Raw genomic sequence first — 23,971 nt, forward strand, 5'->3', positions numbered from 1 at the left:
TTTTAAAAATTGCTGTTATTAGGTAACTTGCTAATTCATGAATAAATGAATTCAAGTGCATTAAGGGAAATTAGCCCATAGTTTATTCTAGACCTCAGAACTCCTGACCTGGAATTCATTTGCCACTTTTTGTTACTCTCTTAGTTAATTCAAATGAAATGGTAACTTTTGTGTCCTGTAAGCACATGACAGGATTACAGTGTGTTCCTCTTTGTTGAGAAGGGATGACAAAACTCTGTAGTTACTTTTGATTTTTAGAAGCTTGAAATCAGTTGACTTGCATTTAACCGTTGTTGATCTTTGACTCCACAAGAAAAAATGGGGAATCATTGTTATTTACTTACACTAGATTAACAATTAACATTATTTGACACATACATTTTATGGGCCTTGAAACTTAATGGAGTTATTATGATTGATATGTGTTTTATATATTTTCCATAGTCATTACTCCAGGCATGAAAAATTGAAAGCACACCCTCCATACCACACAGAAGTGTTTGCCCTTTCTTGCTCGGTTTTTTTCCAAGTGTACTTGAAAACGTGCTTGTTTTTGCATATACAGATGTATATTCGTAAGTACATGTAGAAACACAAATAATACATGTTTGGAGTTGCGAATTTGTTTTGACATAAATGGGGTCCCATAACTTGCCTTTTCATCTCACAGAATGTCTTGGAGATCATTGTATTGGTGTTTTTTCTGTCTACCGCATTCTTTTTTTTTTGTAGTAAATACATAACATACATTTACAATTTTAACCACTTTAAAATGTACAGTTCAGCAGCATCTAGTACATTCACAATGTTGTGCAGCTATCACTACTATCTAGTTTCAGAACATTTTCATCACCCCAAAAGAAAACCATTAAAAGCAGTCATTTCCCATCCCTCCCTTTTCTAGTCCTTGGCAACCACTATTCTGCTTTCTGTCTCTAGGAATTTGCCTATTTAGAATATTTCATATAAATGAAACCATATAATATGTGGCCTTTTGTGTCTGGTTTCTATTACTTAGCATAATGTTCTCAAGATTCATGTTATAGCATATGTTAGAATTGCATTCCTTTTTATGGCTGAGTAATATTCCACTGTATGGATATGCCACATGATGTTTATTCATTCATCAGTGAACATTTGGATTGTTTCTACCTTTTGGCTGTTGTGAATACTGCTGCTGTGAACATTTGTGTATAGGCTTTTGTGTGGATAAATGTTTTTATTTCTTTTGGATATATACCTGCAAGTGGAATTGCTGAGTCAAACGGTTACTGTATGTTTAACTTTCTCGGAAACTGACAAATGTTTTCCACAGGGGCTGCACCATTTTACAAGGGTTCCAGTTTCTCCATGTTCTTGCGAACACTTGTTTTCTGGTTTTAAAAAAATGATAGACTGGGCGTGGTGGCTCATACCTGCAATCTCAGCAGTTTGGGAGGCTGAGGCGGGCAGATCACTTGAGGCCAGGAGTTCGAGACCAGCCTGGCAATGTGGCGAAACCCTGTCTCTACTAAAAATACAAAAAAATTAGCTGGGTGTGGGCGTGGTGGCATACACCTATAATCCCAGCTATTTGGGAGGCTAAGGCACTAGAATCATTTGAACCTGGGAGGTGGAGGTTTCAGTGAGCTGAGATTGCACCACTGCACTCCAGCCTGGGTGACAGAGTGCGACTCTGTCTCAGGGAAAAAAAAAAATTATAGCTATCCTAGTGGATATGAAATTGTATTTTTGTTTTGTTTTGTTTTTTTGAGATGGAATCTTGCTCTGTCTCCCAGGCTAGAGTGCAGTGGCATGATCTTGGCTCACTGCAACCTCTACCTCCTGGGTTCAAGTGATTCTCCTGTCTCAGCCTCCCATATAGCTGGGATTCAGGTGCGCACCACCACACCCTGCTAATTTTTGTATTTTTAGTAGAGATGGCATTTCACCATGTTGGCCAGGCTGGTCTTGAGCTCCGACCTCAGGTGATCTGTTTGCCTCGGCCTGCCAAAGTGCTGGGATTCCAGGTGTAAGCCACCGCACCAGGCCCTCACTGTATTTTTTAAAAAATCTTACATGTCCTTCCAGTGAATCATTGTATTTTGATTTTAGTTTCCCTTGTGACTATTGATGTTGAGCATCTTTTGTCTATTCATGTCCTATGCCCGTTTAAAAACTGTGGTGTTTGTCTCTTGGCTGTTGAGTTTAAGAGTTCTTTATATATTGTGGATAGTACACCTTTATCAGATATATGATTTGCAAATATTTTCTCCCCTTCTATGGATTGTCTTTTCTGACTTTATTCTTTTTAATGGCTAAAGGCTATTACCTGGCATTGATGAGCCTTATATTAACTCTTTCTGTTAATAGTTTCCACTTTTGCTCTTAAAGCCGCAAAGAGTTGTTTGATCTATTTATGAGAATAACTTAAATTTTTAAAAATCTAGCTTGGTACAAAGGAAGAGCAGAAACTGGTTCAACTCTCTTGGTCTATTTTCTGTCCACTTATGTGCTTATTTGCCGTTTTTTGTTTTGTCTAGACATTGGGCATGTTCATTAGTCACATGTTATGTTTATGCACTGAAACTTTTTTCTTGCCATTAGTATTTAATGTAGGATTTCTAACTAGGTTAAATATTTATATAAAAATAACACCACAGATTGATAGTTTAAAGCACAGAATGAAAAGAGGACAAAATGTCTACATTTACAACACTCTGGCCACCTGGTGTTTTTTGGTGGGATTAAAGAAACCTAATTTGTCAATGCAGCCTCTGAGGGTGACCAGTTAACAGGCATGTGGATTGTTTAAACATTTCCTTGAAAAAAATAACAAAATTAATGTTAGTCCTGTTAATACTGTGGTTGATGAGCTGGTATACCATCTAGGTGCCCAGTAAAAGAAAGACATGCACGCTAACATTTGGATTAGGAAATTACATTCAGGAATAATTTTTGTGAAGTACCCATTTTTTTTGCCGGGGGGTTCGGCGGGGCAGAAATATCCCTTTCAAATAGTTTTATTTTACATCTTCTTATTTTCTTTCATAACAACACCTCTGTGAGGAAAGTTAGACATTATTCTGTTTTGGAGGTTGAGGAATGAAGGCATCCAGCCAAGTGGGAGGTGGTGGGGTATGCTGTGGTTAAGAGCACAGATTTGGAATCTGGCTCAGTACTGCAGCACCTACCAGTGGTGTGACAGGGGCTGTGATGTCTAGAAGCCTCAGTTTTCTGATCTGTAATCAGAGAAGATAGTGGTAATGACAGCTAATTCCGAGGGAAGTTGGAGGATTAAATGAGAGAGTATTTGGGGTGTTCAGCCTAGTTCATGGCTCATGGGAAGCCCTCAGCCGATGGGAATGGCAGGACACAGCTGCACCCAGCTGGGGAGCAGGAGTGTTCCATATTCAGATCTCTGATGTTCTTGCCACCAAACCATTTACTTTTTCCTGTTTGTAAAACCCTTACTTCCCTCTATGTTAAGAGCCAGTCACATGATGGCAAAATAATTTGTGTCAATGCAATCTGTTGCAGTTACATTTATGTAAAAGTGATTGATTTCATTGACTTCCTCTTCACCATATAGTGTTCCAGTTGATAATCACTTCCAAAAAGTTGAAGACCATTTCTCAGAATCAGAAAAATTTGAATAATTTTAAATAATTGTATAAGGTTTAACAGCTTATATAAAAAAATAGGTTTCTGGCTGGTCACTGTGGCTCACGCCTGTAATCCCAGCACTTTGGGAGGCCAAGGTGAGTGGATTGCTTGAGCCCAAGAGTTGGAGACCAGCTTGTGCAATGTGGCGAAACCCCATCTCTACTAAAAATACAAAAAAATTAGTTGGGTGTGGTGTCATGTGTCTCTAGTCCCAGCTACTTGGGAGGCTGAGATGGGAGAATCACCTGAGCCTGGGAAGTTGAGACTGCAGTGACCCTAGATCATACCACTGCACTCTAGCCTGGATGACACAGTGAGACTCTGTCTCAAAAAAGTTAGATTTCTGTTCCTCTTCCAGTAACTACTGGGAAACAAACTAGTTCAGGCAGACAAAGAAGTATAGAGAAAATATAATAAACATTGTAAATGTACCTCCAGTTTAAGAAATGAGACATGAAAAACACAGCTGAAGTTCACTGTGTTATTCCAATTGTCCATTTCTATGAGGACCCCCCCAGAAATAACCACTGACTTGAACTTGGTGTTTATCATTCAGAATTGGGTGTTTTTTTTTAAACATTGTATTATTTTTTTTTCCACAGCTATCTGCATCATATTGGTGCATTTACTGATCCGATACAGATTACATTTCTTGCCAGAGAGTGTTGCTGTTGTTTCTTTAGGTAAGTGTGTATTGGTGATTCCATAATAAAAGCAGTAACAATAACTACCATTTTTTGAGTGCCTCTTTAGTGCCAGGAACCACAAGAGATGCATCACATCCCTGATCTTATTTGATCCTCGCTGCAACCTGCCCTAAGGGTGTTATGATCCCATTTTACAGATGAGGACACTGGGGCTCAAGAAGGGTAGTGACCTCCTAAAGGTCATGTAGAAGCCCAAAGGCCATACAGCTCTGTACAGCTCAAAGGCCCTTTCTTAGCCTTTTGCTTCTGGTAGAACTACCCTTGGGGAACATTGACCTCTACTGCTAGGCTAGGCTGACATCCAGCTCAACTAAGGTAAGCAATGACACTTCATAGAATCACTCAATTTTATAGACAGAAGGGACTCTGACTTTACAGTTTAGGAGGAAGAAATGGCTCACTTAATGCCAGAGTCAGGTCTAAAGTCTTCAGAGAGCATTGTGCTCTACCCTACTTACATTTCTGTTTTGTTTCCTGTGCCAATTAACTGTTGAGATCTAGTTGCAGTGAATGAACCCGTGTAATAACAGGTGCGAATGCACACACAAGTTCATTGAAGTGGTTAGTGAAGAAGTGGGGAATTTCTGTAAGTGTAAGTTCAAGGCTAAAATGTGGGTGGAGACATGTAAGGCACAGTAAATAAAGTCTTACTAAGGTCAGCCAAAGCTTTTTATCAGTTTATTATATTGCTGTCACTTTTACTAGTTTCTACTTGCCTACTGATGGTATTTAATTTTTCCTGATCACTGCTGATGTTTAGAAATTAACTTTCATTGCCTGGTAGATCTTTAGTGGAGTAGTAATTCTTTCACAAGATAGTTATTGTTTAGGTTAGCTTTGGAAATGATTGTTTAGACTCTGTTCACTAGCCTCCCCCTCCTCCCATCACCCCAGCAGTCCTATTACCTTGGTTCAGACTCTCCTGTATTTTCCCTGGACTTCAGTACTAAGTGCCAGATCCTGGCTTGTGAGGCTTCACATTGTCATCTATCTCATTTATGCCTTATGACCTCCAGGTGATGCCGTATTTTAAGGAATGGGCACCACTGGATAGTGTTGACCTTGAGTACAGGTTTCAAAACCAGTTTTACTCAAAAAGTTCTTGTTCTGTTTTTAGCATGTTTTTTAGCAATATATCTTGGTAGATTCTAACAACCTTAGCTAGTAAGATAGTCATAGAGCTCTAAGAATAGGAGCCTTGCTCATTAACATTCCTTTCTGCTGTTAGGCATATTGAAAAGAACCTATGTGACTAATACCCATAATTCTGGGACATTCGGTAAAGGCTTTAAGAACTACTCCAAGGAATTTACAGTTGTGTGGTCAGTTTTATAGCTTCTTAAATAAATTTGTTATCAAAATTATAGTTGGTGTGTATTTAGATATTATACACATGAAAATTAAAATGATAATTCTTATAATTTCGTTTGGAATTTCAAGCTCCTCATGTTTCTTGAATGTTTGGGTAACTGCAGCTTGCTGAACACCAGTGCTTCTATTAGGACTTAGAGCAGACATTGTTGGTGGCTTACCAAAGAGTCATTTCCCCCTTCTTCTTTGAAAATAGAACCCCAAATTTGATCAGGTATCTTGCCACAGTGTGCTCAAGGAAGATGGGCCCCTCCAAGTCAAGACTGGTCTTTGCCATCATGTTAATTTCACTCTTCTCTGCCAATCATTAGTTGAGAGGGGTGGAGGCGGCAAGGCAGTGTGAAACCCAGTTCTGGCCAGTGACGCCAAGGGGAAGCGTGATGAGGTAGTGGGTCCTGGAAAATGTTTTCCTCTCAGATAGTAATGAGAAATTTCCTCTTCATTTCTTTGATGCTGCTGAATGAGGGTGTGATGCCTAGTGGACTGGTAGCCATCTTGCAACTACTGTGGCTCAAAGACAAAAGCCAGAATGCTAAGGATTGCCAAGGGGACAGATGGGAATCCCAGATTATTGATAGCATTGTTGCTTGTTGAGTTGATAGCCCTGAAACTTCCTATCTTAGTGCTACCTTTTATATGAGATAATAAACATCTATTAGCTGTTGTTGACTTGGAATAAAGAAAAAAACCAAAACCAACAACTATTGTTTAAGCCATTTTTAGTCTAGGTTCTTTTACTTGCAACTAAAAGCATCTTAACTAACATAGAACTCTTTCCATTCAAGGGACAAAACCCAATTCAAAAGAAAATAAATTGGCCAGGCGCGGTGGCTTACGCCTGTAATTCCAGCACTTTGGGAGGCTGAGGTGGATGGATCGCCTGAGGCCAGGAGTTCGAGACCAGCCTGGCCAACATGGTGAAACCCCTGTCTCTACTAAAAATAGAAAAATTAGCTGGGCATGGTGGCGGGTGCTTGTAATCCCAGCTACTCTGGAGGCTGAAGCAATAGAACCACTTGAGTCCAGGAGGCGGAAGTTGCATTGAGCTCCAGTCACGCCAGGGCACTCCAGCCTGGGTGACAGAGCAAGACTCTGTCTCAAAACAAACAAATAAACACAAAAAAAATTGGTGGGGGTAGGGGCGCTCACCTCTTGACTCATGTAACTGGCAAAACTACAGGTAGTATTAGCTTGAGACTTAGCTGAATCAGGTCTCCTGGACCCAGTTCTTCTCCATGCCTCAGCAGTGAATCCCTTTTCCCCGGCTTCGCTGTCAGGCAGGCTCTCTTGCTGTGGTACTCTGATCTGCTCTCAGACAGGCTCTTGGTGTGGTAAGCCCTTAAAGCAGTAACTGCAGTGGGAGAGAGGACCTCCTCTTCTTTCTGGCACCAAAAGTTGCAGGATGAACTCTGACCACCTGGCGACCTCAATTGGGAGTGGGGTGGAATGGTGTTGGGAGTCAGCCAGAGCTCTCCATCTACAAGGTTCATTTCTTCACTGATGTTGCAGAAATAATTGTAGCCTGAATAGCCAGGTCTTGGGAGAACTGATGGAAAGGTAGTCTTGCTTTCAATGCTTACTTGCTAACTCAGTTGACTGGAAACCCAAGAGCACTTCCAGGGAGAGTGCTGAGGTCCAGAAAGTACTTTTTTAAAATTTTGTTAGAAGACATTTCGTTAGAATTTGTAAATGCTGACATAGCTATCAAAGTAATTCTGTATTTCATAAAGCTAAAGAAATGGAAGGAAAACGTTTTTCCCCAGCTGGAGCAAAGTGTAACAAAATATTGAGATATCTACCATTTCAAGAATTTCCAACTTTTGTGCCAAAAAAGAATCTAGAAGAAGTTGCCAGAGAAAGTATGGTTTTCATTCTTTCAGGGATAAATTTTCCTCTCCTGCCAGAAGTTGCTTTGTAGCTTGCAGTCATTTCGAGACATTACTGGTCTTTTGCTTTATAGTTAGGTGTTCAGCGTTCCTAAGAAATTCTCAGTATAGAAAAGGACCATCTGCACTCCAAAAGCACATGTCCCCTCCTTCTACTTTACTGTATTTTTAAATGAGTGTCTATCTGGCCACTTTTCATTCTTTATAAAAATACAGTGTCAACCTGAAGTTCTAAAGAGTTCCTTGGCCCCTGTTCAAAGCTTTCAGGATACTTTCTATACTTTATGGAATTCTGTTGTTTGGGCCTTTTAAAAACTAATTTCCTTTGCACAGTTAAACAACTACTATATATAGAAAAAAGAAAAATCCTGTTTATTGACAATTATTTTTATCTTGTTTCATTCTCTTCCAGTCCATGTGTAGACATGTCCATATGTATTAGATGACTTTATATAGTTTGAGTTTATATCATTTTTTCTGTCCTTTCCATGTATTAGTTGAGTTCACATATTTATTTATTTATCTTTTTTTTTCAGACAGAGTCTCGTTCTGTCACCCAGGCTGGAGTGCAATCACGATCTTGGCGCACTGCAACCTCCGCCCCCTGGGTTCAAGCGATTCTCCTGCCTCAGCCTCCCGAGTAGCTGGGATTACAGGCACATAGCACCATGCCTGGCTAATTTTTGTATTTTTAGTGGAGACAGGGTTTCACCATGTTGGCCAGGCTGGTCTCGAACTCCTGACCGCAAGTGATCTGCCTGCCTTGGCTTCCCAAAGTGCTGGGATTACAGGCATGAACCACTGTGCCCAGCCCATATTTATTTTTTTACTGGCTGTGTAATGCTGATTCATGTATATATTTTAGGCTAAAATTTGTAAGGAATGAAAATGAGGCTGGGTGCAGTGGCTCATGCCTGTAATCCCAGCACTTTGGGAGGCCGAGGTGGGCAGATCACCTGAGGTCAAGGGTTCGAGAACAACCTGGCCAACATGGCGAAACCCCATCTCTACTAAAAATAACAAAAATTAGTCAGGCATGGTGGTGCACGCCTATAGTCCCAGCTATTCAGGAGGATGGGGCAGGAGGATCACTTGAACCTGGGAGGCAGAGGTTGCAGTGAGCTGAGATCGCGCCACTGCATTCCAGCCTGGGCAACAGATAGAGACTGCATCTCGAAAAAAAAAAAAAGAAAAAGAAAATGAAATACTTGTAAGCGTATGGCCAGCATCCTCTGTTGAATAATACCAAAGACAGGAGTTTCCCCCTAACCCTAAAAATCATGCTTTATTTTAGAGTGAGAAAAGGCCAGATTAGGGTTATAAGTGGAGGGCTGGAAGTTTGACTTTCAGTTGCCAAAGTTTAGCCTTAATACTGCTGATGATTAGAAAAACTGTGATTTAACTTACAAACTAGATTTGATTGAATCATTGGGTAAATAGAATATACAAAAGTGCTCCCCTGTCATAACTTTTTAAACCATATTTGTTTACTTAATTCTATTCCTTCTTGTTTTCTACTAAAAGATTTTAATCTTTTTGTTTTTTAAGGATAGTACTTTTGGCCAGTTACAGCTCTTTTAGAATTTTTCTAGCAGGCTTTCCAGTTTTTGTTGGAAAGCCCCCGTACCCCCACCAAAAAAAAAAATTTTTTTTTTTTTTTTGAGACAGAGTTTCACTTTTGCCGCCCAGGCTGGAGTGCAATGGCACGATCTCGGCTCACTGCAACCTCCGTCTCCCGGGTTCAAGTGATTCTCCTGCCTCAGCCTCCCGAGTAGCTGGGATTACAGGTGCCTGCCACCACGCCCAGCTAACTTTTTGTATTTTTAGTAGAAACGGGATTTCACCATGTTAGCCAGGCTGGTGTCGAACTCCTGACATCAGGTAATCCGCCTGCCTCGGCCTCCCAAAATGCTGGGATTACAGGCGTGAGCCAATGCACCCTGCCTAATTTTATATATATATATATTTTTAGTAGAGACGGGGTTTCTTCATGTTGGTCAGGCTGGTGTTGAACTCCCGACCTCAGGTGATCCACCACCTTGGTCTCCCAAAGTGTTGGAATTACAGCTGTGAGCCACCGTGCCTGGCCAAAAAATTGTTTTTAATTAAAAAAAAAAAAAAAAAAGGGCCTGGCACAGTGGCTCATGCCTGTAATCCCAGCACTTTGGGAGGCCGAGGTGGCCAGATCACCTTGAGGTCAGGAGTTTGAAACCAGCCTGGCCAGCATGGCAAAACCTCATCTCTATTAAAAATACAAAAATTACCCAAGCATGGTGGCATATACCTGTAATCCCAGCTACTCAGGAGGCTGAGGCAGGAGAATCACTTGACTCCGGTAGATGGAGGTTGCAGTGAGCCAAGATTGTGCCACTGCACTCCAGCCTGGGTGACAGAGTGAGACTCTGTCTTAAATAAATAATAATAATAATAATGTATTAATATATTTTACACATAGCATGGCACACAGTATGGATATGTGTGTGTGTGTGTGTATGCATTTATTTCTTTTTAACACAGTGCAAATACATAGGTGTGTGTGTATGTGTATATATATGTTTTTTTTTTTTTTTTGAGAGAGAGAGAACTTGTGCTGCGATTCTACACTTTGTAACCTGATTATTAATACATTTGAGGATGTTTTCGGTGGCCCATGCGTCGGGGATGGTTGGATAGTAAGATGGGGGCTGTGAGTTCGCTGCTCAGCAACCTGATGTGGGGGAAACTCGGCTGGTATCCTCCTTCACCAGGAAAGATCGTTAATCCACCGAAGGACTTGAAGAAACCTCATGGGGCCGGGCGCGGTGGCTCACGCCTATGATCACAGCACTTTGGGAGGCCAAGGTGGGCAGATCACGAGGTCAGGAGATTGAGACCATCCTGGCTAACATGGTGAAACCCCGTCTATACTAAAAATACAAAAAAAAAAAAATTAGCCCGGCGTGGTGGCGGGCGTCTAGTCCCAGCTCCTCAGGAGGCTGAGGCAGGAGAATAGCATGAACCCGGGAGGTGGAGCTTGCAGTGAGCCGAGATCGCACCACTGCACTCCAACCTGGGCAACAGAGCGAGACTCCATCTCAAAAAAAAAAAGAACCTCATGGAAAGAAATGCTTCTTTGTGAAATTTTTTTGGAACATAAGATCATGCCTGGATTAAAGTGAAACAGCTGAAGCCGTATCATGCTCATAAAGAGGAAATGATAAAGATTCTCAAGGGTAAACTATTCCAACAAGCAGTGGATGCCGCCAAAGAGTTTCTCAGGAGAGCCCAAAGGGAAAGATCAGACGTCATCCCACAATTCTGCTGATGACAAGAATCGGCTTAATTCCAGTGAGGAGAGAAGCAGGCCAAACTCAGGTGATGAGAAGTGCAAACAGCCTGTCTGAAGGAAAAGTGAAGAAGATCATGGGAGATGGAAAGAAGGGGGTGTCTTCGGGCTCTTCAGAGAGAGGCTCCAAATCCCCTCTGAAAAGAATCCAAGAGCAAAGTCCCCAGAAGCGGGGTCAGCCCCCAAAGAATGAGAAGAATGTCACCATCCTGGAGTCCGGTACCTTGAAGTGGATGATGGCCGGACCAGTGGCTGCATTTAAATGGCAGACCAGAAGCGAGCCTGTTAAAGATGCAGATCCTCATTTCCATCATTTCCTGCTAAGCCAAACAGAAGCCATCTCTGTCTGTTACCAGGCAATCACAAAGAAGTTGAAAATATGTGAAGAGGAAACTGGTTCCACCTCCATCCGGGCAGCTGACAGCACGGCTGTGAATGGCAGCATCACAGACAAAAAGATGGGATTTGGGGGCCTTGGTCTCATGAGAAGTGGAATCGTCTCTAACTTGCTAAAAATGGGTCACACAGTGACTGTCTGGAACCGCACTGCCAAGAAACGTGATTTGTTCATCTAGGAGGGGGCCCGCCTGGGAAGAACCCCTGCTGAAGTCCTCTCAACCTGTGACATCACTTTCGCCCGTGTGTTGGATCCCAAGGCGGCCAAGGACCTGGTGCTGGGCCCCAGTGGTATGCTACAAGGGATCTGCCCTGGAAAGTGTTACGTGGACATGTCAACGGTGGACGCTGACATAGTCACTTAGCTGGCCCGGGTGATTGCGTCCAGGTCGGGGGGTCGCTTTCCAGAAGCTCCCATCTCAGGGAATCAGCAGCTTTCTAATCACGGAATGTTGGTGATCTTAGCAGCTGGAGACAGGGGCCTATAGGAGGACTGCAGCAGCTGCTTCCAGGCGATAGGGAAGACCTCCTCCTTCCTAGGTGAAGTTGGCAACGCAGCCAAGATGATGCTGATTGTGAACATAGTCCAAGGGAGCTTCATAGCCATGATCACTGAGGTGCTGACCCTGGCCTAGGTGACAGATCAGGCCCAGCAGACACTCTTGGACATCCTCAATCAGGGACAGTTGGCCAGCATCTTCCTAGACCAGAAGTGCCAAAATACCCTGCAAGGAAACTTTAAGCCTGAATTCTACCGAAATACATGCAGAAGGATCTCTGCTTAGCCATTGTGCTGGGCAATGCGGTCAACTGTCCGACTCCCATGGCAGCTGCAGCCAACCAGGTGTACAAAAGAGCCAAGGCACTGGACCAGTCCAACAATATGTCCGCTGTGTCCTGAGCCTACATACACTAAGCCGTCAGACCCCCCGCCCCCACCCCTCTAATCTCTCCGCTAACTCCCTCTTCCTCACATGGGGTCAGGGTCTCTCTCTCTCTCTCTCTCTCTCTCTCTCCCTCCTCTCTCTCTCCCTCTCTCCCCTCTCTCTCCCTCTCTCCCCTCTCTCCCCTCTCTCCCCTCTCTCCCCTCTCTCCCCTCTCTCCCCTCTCCCCTCTCCCCTCTCCCCCCTCTCCCCTCTCCCCCCTCTCCCCTCTCCCCCCTCTCCCCTCTCCCCCCTCTCCCCTCTCCCCCCTCTCCCCTCTCCCCCCTCTCCCCCCTCTCCCCCCTCTCCCCTCTCCCCCCTCTCCCCTCTCCCCCCTCTCCCCTCTCCCCCCTCTCCCCCCTCTCCCCCCTCTCCCCTCTCCCCCCTCTCCCCTCTCCCCCCTCTCCCCTCTCCCCTCTCTCTCTCCTCTCTCTCTCGTCTGTCTGTCTGTCCTGGCTTTTTTTCTTCTTATCTCAAACCCCTTCTAGTCAAGGAACTAGAATCAGCAATGAGAGTTGGACGCCTTCCCACAGCTTCCCCCAGAGCGAAGAGGCTATAGTCATTTCCACGTCCCCCACTGAATTCTCTGCAGGGAGAGAACTTGGGTCCAGATGAGCCAGACCAGACTCCAGATGGAGGGTCCCGTGGGGCCCCCAAACTCAGGTGATGAGCTGAGAAAGAGAAAGATGTTCACGTCTAAGCGTCCAGTGTGCACCTAGCACTCCTTAGACGCCTTTGTGAACTGAAAAGAGACTGGCAGAGTCCTGCGAAAATGAGGCCCTGGCTTTCCAGGGAGTATGGTGAGCATCTGGCCTTCGCTGCCTCGAAGTGACACCCCAGACACCACTGCCACAGTGGGTGCTTGCCCCGCCCTGGGCTGTTCTAGTATTTGGATTTGCATTCCAGTCCTTGGGAGGGGGTCCTCAGGGTCATTAGTGAGGAGCCAAGAGGAGTGCGGTTGGGGGACACTCCTTCCTGTTTCTGTTAGGCCACAGACTCTTCACGTGCCTCTGAAGAGCTGCTCTGACCTTGGTCTCCTCCCCGCAGTCCCACATTCTCCAGCCTGCCCTGCCAAGCCCCCTACATGCCCACTGCTCTCTGTCCTCCCTTCTCCCCGCCTTCCTCTCATGGAGACAGTATTTCTTTCTGTCTGTCTGTCCCTTCTTTGGCCCAGACCCAGCCTGACCAACGATAAGCATTTCTTAGGCTCAGCTCTTGATATGGAAATGAGTGTCTTCACTCCAGCCAGCATCATGGTCTTCGGTGCTTCCGGGCCTGGGGTCTGTTGGGGGTGAAAAGAACTGGCCTGACCTACCTGAACTGACTGACCCTCTGGGGTGGGTCTGGGACGGGTCTGGGACATCCTCGAGGCCCTAGCATTTCTCCTTGGATAGGGGACCAGAGGGCGCTTGGGATGTTGCATAAGAACAGGAAGTCACCCAAGGGATGTCAATTTCTTATCCCTCTGCATGGGTTGGATTTTCCAAAATCATAATTTGCAGAAGACCAGCACTTATGGTGGAATGTATATTATAAGGCAGCCACACTGGGGCAGGGTCCCTCCCCTCTCCCCACTCACGGCTTTGGCCCTTTCACAGATTAGAACCTGGGTTAGAGGATTGCAGAAGACAAGGTGGGAGGGCAGGGAAGATGCCTGTCAGGTTTTTAGCACAGTTTATTTCACTGGGATGTTGAAACATTTCTGTTTGAACACAAAGCCTGTTCTAGTCTTGGCAGGACACATTCTGGGGGTGGGGGTAGAGGAAGATGTGGTAATGTAACTGGTTAGTCAGTCTTGTCTTAATATTGTTGACAATTCTGTAAAGTTCCTTTTTATAAATATTTGTTAAGCTGTTTCACCTTTGTTTTGAAATCCTTTCCTTTTTTTTTTGGAGACAGAGTCTCACTCTATCACCCAGGCTGGAGTGCAATGGCGTGGTCTCAGCTCACTGCAACCTTCCCCTCCCGGGTCCAAGCAATTCTCCCACCTCAGCCTCCCAAGTAGCTGGGACTACAGGCACGTGCCACCACACTCCGCTAATTTTTGTATTTTTAGCGGAGACAGGGTTTCACTATGTTGGCCAGGCTGGTCTCGAACTCCTGACCTCGTGATCCGCCCGCCTTGGCCTCTGAAAGTGCTAGGATTACAGGTGTGAGCCGCCGTGCCTAGCCTGTCCTTCCCTTTTAAGCAAAAAATTTGACACTTGTGAAAAAGCTTGTAAGACAGCACTTCCCTTTTTTTCCCTTTAAACCTTTAAATGACAAATCTAGGTAATTAAAGTTGTGAATTTTTATTTTTGCTTTGTTTTTAATGAACACTTGTCTTTCAGAATAGGATTGTGTGATAATGTCTAAATGGCAAAAACAAAACATGATTTTGCACAATTAACAAAACTACTGCAAGAAAAATAAAACATTTCTTGGTAACAAAAAAAATTAATACATTTGAAACATTTTTCATGTAACCTTACTGACCAGGAATACTTATATTTTACAGTCATAATGGTAGCCCTGCAGTGCACTCTGGGAGTGAGCGAGCGAGCATTGGCAGTTCATTGTAGTAGTGTAGGCAGCCTGCAGTAGTGTAGTCTCCTGTGTCTTTAGCATGATGAGATGGTAGGATGCACCCGAGCCAACGGGCCAGCATCCTTACTGGCCCTAAGCTCTCAGAAAAGCTTCTTAAACTCTCTGAGCTTTCCTACAGTGTTCTTTTGAGGATTAGAAGTAATTGAAAGTGACAAATCCTGAAAGAAGCAGCTCAACAAATAATCATTAATTGCTCCTGATCCTCTGAATGAATTGAGGGGTGTCCTTAATTAGCTGTATGCACAAAGATCAACTAGGAGCAAAGGAAAATGTTAGAACTTGTGTTTCTATTTATTTTTAACCTCACTCTTTTACAACTTCTATTTTTTTGTGAATATTTTTAAATATAAGCTGGGCACAGTGGTTCACGCCTGTAATCCCAGCACTTTGGGAGGCTGAGACAGGCGGATCACCTGAGGTTGGGAGTTCAAGACCAGCTTGGCCAACATGGTGAAACTCCGTCTCTGCTAAAAATACAAAAATTAGCCGGGCGTGGTGGTGCACGCTTGTAATATTAGCTTGTCTCTCTCTCTCTCTCTCTCTCTCTCTCTCTCTCTCTATATATATATATATATATATATATACACACACACACTATATATATACACACACTGTATATATGCACTATATGCACTATATATACACTATATATACACAGTATATCTATATACACACACTATGTATACAGTGTATATATATATATACACACACTATATATATATATATACACACACACTATATATATGCCATATACAATATCTGGTGACCAGTTGTGTGAAATACATTCATTTTCTCTGTTGGGTAGATTGATTTGACCTAACTTTGAGCCTCAATCTCGAGGTAAAGTGGTAGTTTGCCAATTTAATGCTGCACAAAGGATTATTTAAGTAATAATAACAATATCACATTGTATTTTACAATGCTTCCTAGTACATCATAAATAATAAAAAGACGCAGGCTTGGGCAATAGAATAATTACTGATTTTCAAATGTAACTGCTTCATGTGTGATTATAAACGAGGTAATCATGGCATTAAGGTTTGGTATACATTTAGAAGGGAAAAAGAAAGTTGAGGTTTTAGTAAAGCAGAAAAACACTAAGCTTTAAAAATGAAGCCTGAAACCATGGAAAGAGGTTTAACTTCCCTAGTAATCAGGATGATTGCTGAATGCAAATTGAATCAAATACAAATTGAAACATTAAAGTACAATTTTTTGCCCACTATGTTGGCAGAAATGTTAACATCTGATGATTATCCAGCGCGACTGAGGATGTGGGACGCTTTCTTGTGGAAGTGTAAGTCGGTACAACCACTTTGGAGGATAATTTGGCAATATTTTCAGAGTTAAAAATGCTCATGCTTTGTAAACCTGCCATTTGTAGTCTCTGGATCTGCCCTAGGGAGATAGTCTGGGTTTTTGTTTTTTTTTTTTTTTGTGAATGTCTTCCACAGGGAGATACTCTTAACACAGAGTGGCATGTACAAGCATGTTCAATGCAGCACCACTGTTAATAGCAAACAGTTGGAGGCAACCATCAGTGGGGCAATGGTTCAAAAGGTTGTGATTTAAAAAAAAAGGTACAATATAATTCACATATCGTAAATTTCACCATCTTAAAGTGCACAATTCAGAGTTTTTTAGTATATTCACAGAGTTGTACTACCATCACCTCTACCTAATTCCAGAACATTTTCATTACCCCAAAAAGAAACTCATACCCATTAGCAGTCACTCCCCATTTCCACATTTCTCCCTTCTTCCATCCCCTGGAAACCACCAATCTACTTTCTGTCTGTGAATTTGCCTGTCCTGGACATTTCATATAAAGAAATAGAATCATACAATCTGTGGTACTTTTTATTTGGCAACAGCTTTATTGAGATGTACTTTGTATGCCACACAATTCACCTTTTTTTTTTTTTTTTTTTTTGAGATGGAGTCTTGCTCTATCACCCAGGCTGGAGTGCAGTGCTACAATCTCAGCTTACTGCAACCTCCGCCTCCTGGGTTCAAGTGATTTTCCTGCCTCAGCCTCCCCAGTAGCTGTAATTACAGGTGCCCGCCACCACGCCCAACTACTTTTTTTGTATTTTTAGTAGAGACGGGTTTTCACTATGTTGACCAGGCTGGTCTTGAACTCCTGACCTCAGCCTCCCAAAGTGCTGGGATTACAGGCATGAGCCACCACGCCCAGCCAATTCACCCATTTTAAATGTACAACAATTTTTAGTATGTTCAGAGTCGTGCAGCCATCACCGCAGTCAATTTTAGGACATTTTTATCACCTCAAAAAGAAACCACATGCCCTTTAGCTCTCCTCCCTATCCCTGGGCAACCATTACTGTCCCTGTAGATTTGTCTATTGTGGACATTTCATATAAACGTAATGGTAAAATATATGGTCTTTTGTGTCTGGCTTCTTTCACTTGGTGTATTTTTAAGATTCTTCCATGTTCTGGCAGGTACCAGTACTTCATTCCTTTTCATTGCTGAATAATATTACATTGTATGGATATACCACATTTTGTTTATTCACTCATTAGTTGATGGACATTTGGGTTCTTCCCACTTTTTTTTTGAAACGGAGTCTCACTTTGTCACCCAGGCCGGAGTGCAGTGGCGCAATCTCGGCCTACTGCAACTGCCGCCTCCCAGGTTCCAGCAATTCTCTTGCCTCTCCCAAGTAGCTGGGACTGCAGGTGCATACCACCATGCGCAGATAATTTTTGTATTTTTAGTAGAGACGGGGTTTCACCATGTTGTTCAGGCTGGTCTTGAACTGACCTCAAGCAATCCACCCACCTGCGCCTCCCAAAGTGCTGGGATTACAGGCGTGAGCCACCACACCCGGCCTCTTTCCACCCTGTGACTGTTTGAAATACTGCTGTTAGGAACATCTGTGTACAGGTTTTTACATGAACATGTTTTCAGTTTCTTTGAGTAGAATTGCTGGGTCATAAGGTAACTTTTGAGGAATTGCCAAACTGTTTTCCATGGTGGTTGCCCCATTTTACATTCCCATCAGCAATGAGTGTGTGTTCCAGTTTCTCTATATCCTTGCCAACACTTATATCTCATTTTTAAAATTATAACTGTGAAAGGAAGACAAATCTTGGGATCCTAAAAATCACTAAGCTAAAGGGAAAAGTCAATCTGGGAGCTGCTTAGGACAAACCTGCCTCCCATTCTATTTCTAAAAAGATAGCTACTAAGATAAAAAAGTTACATACCTCCCTCTCAATTTGTACACAAGAAAATTCCTTGTGGACAAAGGACAGAACTCAAAGTCACCCCTCTCTTTGTTGAGATAAATGCATATCTGATTGCTTCCTTTGGAAAGGCTAATCAGAAACTCAAAAGAATGAAACTGTTTGTCTCTTATTTATCTGTGACCTGGAAGCCCCATCCCTGCTTCTAGTTGTCCCACCTTTCCAGACCAAACCAATGTACATCTTACATTGTTGATAGATGTCTCATGTCTCCCTAAAATGTATAAAACGAAGCTGTGCCCCGACCACCTTGGGCACATGTCGTCAGGACCTCCTGAGGCTGTGTCAAGGGTGGTCATCCTTAATGTTGGCAAAATAAACTTCGTAACTTGACTGAGACTTGTCTCAGATACTCTGGTTTACATAACCATCATAGTGGGTATGGAGTGGTATCTCACTGTAGTTTTTATTTGCATTTCCCTAATGATTTATGATGTTGAACATCTTTTCATGTGTTTCTCAGCCATTTGTATATCTTCTTTTCCAAAATACCTATTCAATTTTTTTTTATTATTTTTATTTTCATTTTATTTTATATAATATTTTGAGATGGAGTCTCACTCTGTCCACCAGGCTGGAGTGCAGTGGCATGATCTCAGCTCACTGCAACCTCTGCCTCCTGGGTTCAAGCGATTCTCCTGCCTCAGCCTCCTGAATAGCTAGGATTAGAGGCGCCCGCCACGCCCGGCTAATTTTTGTATTTTTTTAGTAGAGACTGTATTTCACCGTGTTGGCCAGGCTGGTCTCGAACTCCTAACCTCAGGTGATCTGCCCGCTTCAGCCTCCTAACGTGCTGGGATTACAGGCGTGAGCCACCACGCCTGGTCGGTTCTGTGTGGCATTTTTATACTATCCTGCCCAGCTATTAAAAGGAATGAAGCAAATCTATACATAATAATCCCTGACTAGATCTCTAAGACTTAATGTTGAGCAAAATAGCAAGTAGTAGGATGATACATTATACTACCATAAATTTTATATAAATAAATACACTCAGGTGTGCCATGCATACACTTACACACACACACACAAACACTCACACCCTGGTACTGTTCAGTTAAATATATATATGTAAGAGGATAGAGAAGGGCCTGATATAATATTTCCCAAACTTTCCAAGATAGTTTGTTACCTTGGGCCAGGAAGAGAGAGAACGAAGATGGGGGTGGAAGTGGGGTATGATCTAAAGGGGCTTTTGTCTTATTTATGACATTTTACATAGTATCCGCATACTATTTAGCCAATAAAACATGTAAAAGCTCCTTAAAATGTAATTACAACCTGAAAAAATAAGAACATGGGAGCTGTTGGGGAACTGTAGCAGGAGGTGGGTTCGAATCCATGCTCCATGCCCCCTGGCAAGGGAATGTGTATTCATTGACTCCTTTTATAGCTCAGCTTTATTTTGTCTTGGGTCCTTCCTCTTTTTCAAAATAATTTTATTATTTTTTAATACTATATAACAATTCAAATAGCATGGAGGTTTATAAAGTGAAAATGAACTTATCTCCCCTCTTCACCTGAAACTACCCACCCTGAGGTAGTGTTAGTGCACGTCCTTTTCCTGCTCAACTTCTGTGTTCTGGTATTGTCTCCTGCCCACCCAGTAAGCTGTGCTTCCATCTTCTCGTTGATGGCGAAAGCTCCTTCCTCCATGGGAAAGTGAAGTCTTCGTTTTGAAGCATCCATGGAATGGCCTGCAGGCTTGCTTTGTGTCACCTCCTACCCGAGATTGTGACTGTGTCACCTCCTACCGAGATTGTGAACTCCTACCCTACAATGAGTAGGTCTGGAGTTCTACTTGGGCGTCTTTATTTTATAAAAAGTTCCCATGGTGATTCTGGTGAACCAACAGAGGGTTAAGAGTCATTTATCTAGGGAGTAGCAGAGCAATCATAAATTGTGCCCATGCTGCTTCTTTGAGAATTATTTTTGGTAGCCACTTTATGAGAGTGATGAGCCTGTCAGCTTTATGGAAACATGCCTGAACTTAGATGGTCTGTTTTCTTCCAGGAATTTCACATAACTTTTACTTTAGGTTATTTTCAGCATTTGTGTTTTTCTAGCTAAATATTCAACATGGAACTGCTATTTGAGTCTGAGAAAGTGATCATGGATTCTTTTTTGAAAATGATGGAAATAAACAGTACACGGCAAACTTAGCTTGTAAACTCTGCATTTCACATTGAAAATGGGTGGATATAGTAAAAATGATAGGCGGTAAATCTTCACCAGGCAGAGTGTCCTTGGGTCTTGCTTTAAAATACTTTTCCTCCCCCACAGCCTGACTTTTGTATTTCATTTAGTGTGTTTGCCTGAGATGTGAGTGAGAAATTCATGTGATAGATGTCTCATGTCTCCCTAAAATGTACAAAACGAAGCTGTGCCCCAGCCACCTTGGGCACATGTCATCAGGACCTCCCGAGGCTGTGTCATGTCTTAAATTTGAGTAATCTTTCTCATATCTTAAATTTATGTTAAAGTTTACATTTTCTCTTGTAGGTATTCTCATGGGAGCAGTTATAAAAATTATAGAGTTTAAAAAACTGGCGAATTGGAAGGTAGGTTTGCCGTTTGGTTGTTCTTAATTTTAGTAACATTGATCATTATGCTGGCTTTTTTGTAATTACTTGGCTATCAGTGGAGTTATTTATATTATTATATTATATATCCCATTACTTTTTAATTTTTTTATTAGATACAGGTTGATGCCTTTGCATCTGAGTTTTTGCAAAAGCATAAGTCTCATGCTGTTGCAAGTGAACATGGGCGCCAATGTCATTTTTTTTTTGTTATTATACTTGCATTTTTGTAATCCTAGACTAACCTACTTTTTTAGGCAGGAAAATTCTCTAATTAGCATTAAACATTAAATACTGTTTATTGCTCCCAATTCCATTTTGACAACTGAGGATAATAAAACATACTTGTCCAGTACTGTGAGACACAGTACTTTATATATTGTAGCTCATATTATTCTCATGACAGTCATGTGAGGTGGATTGTCTGGGTATTGTAATATCATCACCTCGTTTTTACAGATGAAAAAAGTGACACTCAGGGAGATTGGGATGTATTCAGTGTCACAGAGCTAGAAAGAAAGTGGCCGAGTGGAGTCTTGTGTCCAAACCCTCTGGCCTGAATATGCAGTGTTTTCTCCACCATACCACCCCGTCCTCAGTTTGCTGATATATATACCCTTGTGTTAAAGAGGTTATTAGAGTATGAACATCATCCTGGGGTGCAAGTACTCATTGAAACTGGAATTTCAACATAAACTTGAGCATCCATGTTGAGTAGGGCGAGATTAACAAGTATGCTACAAAATTGATTTTGTGGAGGGAAATAAGATTCATTTCAAAATATAAAGAATTATATGGCTAAAATTGATCACATTTAAGCCCTTCCTACTTTGATGAAGCTCCTAGGTGCTAGGATTAATTGACCTGTGAAACTGTAGAGTGTAAAATTAGCAAGACAAACCTTATAGACTAACGTAAAACACAATTTGAAGCTGTTATAAATAGTAGTAATGAAATATTTTATATATTAAATAAATTTTCAAAACGTATATTGAGCTCTGGAGAGTGATAAGACACACCTCTGTTGGGGAGGCCCCACTGGAGCGCATTGCATGTGGGATCTCTGCCTTCCTGCTACTTGGTTACATTTAACCACCCAAGAGTGGGTCATGACTGAAGAGCCTTTTTCTACTCCTAGGCTGGATATAGCCTGATGTGTAGATTTTGCCCACTAACCCATTTTGTTTGATCTGATTTAAAAATCATTTGATCAAGGCTGGGCGTTGGCGGCTCATGCCTATAATCCCAGCATTTTGGGAGGCCAAGGTGGGTGGATCACCTGAGCTCAGGAGCTCGAGACCAGCCTGGGCAACATGGTGAAACTCCGTCTCTAAAAAAATACAAAAAAAAAAAAGATCAAAATTTGAATTGACTTTAAAACAATTAAAAATTGTTAGATTTTGGGCGGGTGCAGTGGCTCATGCCTGTAATCCCAGAATTTTGAGAGGCTGAGTCGTGTGGATCATCTGAGGTCAGGAGTTTGAGACCAGCCTGGCCAACATGGTGAAACCTCATCTCTTCTAAAAATACGAAAAAGTAGCTGGACGTGGTGGCACGCACCTGTAGTCCCAGCTACTTGGGAGGCTGAGGCAGGAGGATCGCTTGAGCCCAGGAGGATCGCTTGCAGCTGCAGTGAGTTATAATTGCACCACTGCAGTCCAGCCTGGGCAACAGAGCAAGACCCTGTCTCTAAAAAAAAAAAAAAAAAAAAAGTTGGGGCAGGCTTCCTGGAGGAGCCTGCATTTGTGGAGAGTCAGAGTGAGAAGCAGGGCACCTGCCTGGAAACCAGATATGCAGGGAGCAGTGGGAAGTCAGAAAAACAAGAGGAGCTGGTGGTTTCTTTCCCTGAAGTTCTGATTCCAAACTGACCTGCTGGGTCTGCCTTCTACCTGTATTATCATGTGCTTAATATTTTTCTATCAACTTGCTTTTTAATTATATGTATATATATATATAAATTATTTATTTCTTATTTTCTTTTTTTGAGACAGAGTCTCTCTTGGTTGTCCGGGCTAGAGTGCAGTGGCACGATCTCGGATCACTGCAACCTCTGCCTCCCGGGTTCAAGTGATTCTCCTGTCTCAGCCTCCTGAGTAGCTGGGCAGGAGAACAGGCATGTGCCACCATGCCCAGCTAATTTTTGTATTTTTAGTAGAGACAGGGTCTCACCATGTTAGCCAGGCTGATCTCGAACTCCTGACCTCAAGTAATCCACCCACCTTGTCCTCCCAAAGTGCTGGGAGTACAGGTGTGAGCCACTGCGCCTGGGTGTGGCTAATTTTTAAAAAAATTTTTTGTAGAGACACGATGTCACTATGCTACCCAGGCTGTTCTCGAGCTCCTGAGCTCAAGTGATCCTCCCACCTTGGCCTTCCAAAGTGTTAGAATTACAGGATTGAGCCACATGGCCTATATATTTATTTATTTATTTATTTATTTATTTTTTGCTGGGGAGTGGTGGGGAGCAGAGTCTCACTATGTTATCCAGGCTGGAGTGCAATGGCGTGGTCTCAGCTCATTGCAACCTCCGCCTCCCAGGTTCAAGCAGTTCTCCTGCCTCAACCTCCTGAGTAGCTAGAATTACAGGTGCCTGCCACCACGCCCGGCTAATTTTTGTATTTTTAGTAGAGATGGGGTTTCACCAAATTGGCCAGGCTGGTCTCGAGCTCCTGACCTCATGATCCATCCACCTTGGCCTCCCAAAGTGCTGGGATTACAGGCATGAGCCACCACGCCTGGCCATGTTTATTTTCAAGGCAACATTACAGTACTATTTCAATTCAGAAACTAATATTGTTTTGTAAACATGATAAAAATGAAGTAGTACAGATGCCTGCTGAAGCATCAGAGGTCAAGTCTGCTCTCTGTCGAGGGAGATCAGCACGTTGGAGAGAGCCCTTAGAAGCGGTATTGCCATCCTAAGGTGTCTTCAATTTATTTGGGCCTGAAGAAATAATCAAAAGGGGCTGACTCTCTCAATCCATGAGGTCAGTGGTATTTGACACACACTGCTCAAGTGCCACCTAAAATCACCTCAGAGCATTTTGGGGGAGCCATTGCCAAAAGGAACTGTAACACTATTTCCCTGAAAGGCAGTGTGTTCATAAGGGCTGCAGTAACAAATTATCACAAACTAAGTGGCCTAAAACAACAGAGATTTGTTTTCTCACAATTCTGGAGGCCAGAAGTGAGAAGTCAAGGTATCAACAGGACCAGGTTCCCTCCCAAAGACTCTAGAAAAGAATTCTTCATTGCATCTTCCAGCTTCTGGTGGCCCC

General features: G+C 42.7%; 1 protein-coding gene, 1 non-coding gene and 1 pseudogene across 4 annotated transcripts in view; all 3 read left to right on the plus strand.

Annotated features, from left to right (window-relative positions):
- The window catches only part of SLC9A8 (solute carrier family 9 member A8), a 79,113-nt gene that overhangs the window by 7,760 nt on the left and 47,382 nt on the right, over nucleotides 1-23,971 (plus strand). For 2 of the 3 annotated variants that reach the window (XM_004062341.4, XM_063702254.1), the window contains exons 3-4: nucleotides 4,248-4,328; nucleotides 20,614-20,672. In XM_004062341.4, the coding sequence (XP_004062389.1) occupies nucleotides 4,248-4,328; nucleotides 20,614-20,672 (140 nt within the window). Of the gene's footprint in view, nucleotides 1-4,247; nucleotides 4,329-16,096; nucleotides 16,137-20,613; nucleotides 20,673-23,971 lie in introns of those variants that run through there. The other variant, XM_063702253.1, reaches the window with a different exon arrangement.
- Nucleotides 9,171-9,232, plus strand: LOC115931763 (U7 small nuclear RNA). Its single transcript, XR_004068218.1, has one exon. It is a non-coding gene; the product is annotated as a U7 small nuclear RNA (small nuclear RNA).
- LOC109024411 (cytokine-like nuclear factor N-PAC) lies at nucleotides 10,056-12,246 on the plus strand (annotated as a pseudogene).

Source organism: Gorilla gorilla, chromosome 21 (genome assembly GCF_029281585.2).
Source record: "Gorilla gorilla gorilla isolate KB3781 chromosome 21, NHGRI_mGorGor1-v2.1_pri, whole genome shotgun sequence".
In the NCBI taxonomy this organism is placed as follows: Eukaryota; Metazoa; Chordata; class Mammalia; order Primates; family Hominidae; genus Gorilla; species Gorilla gorilla.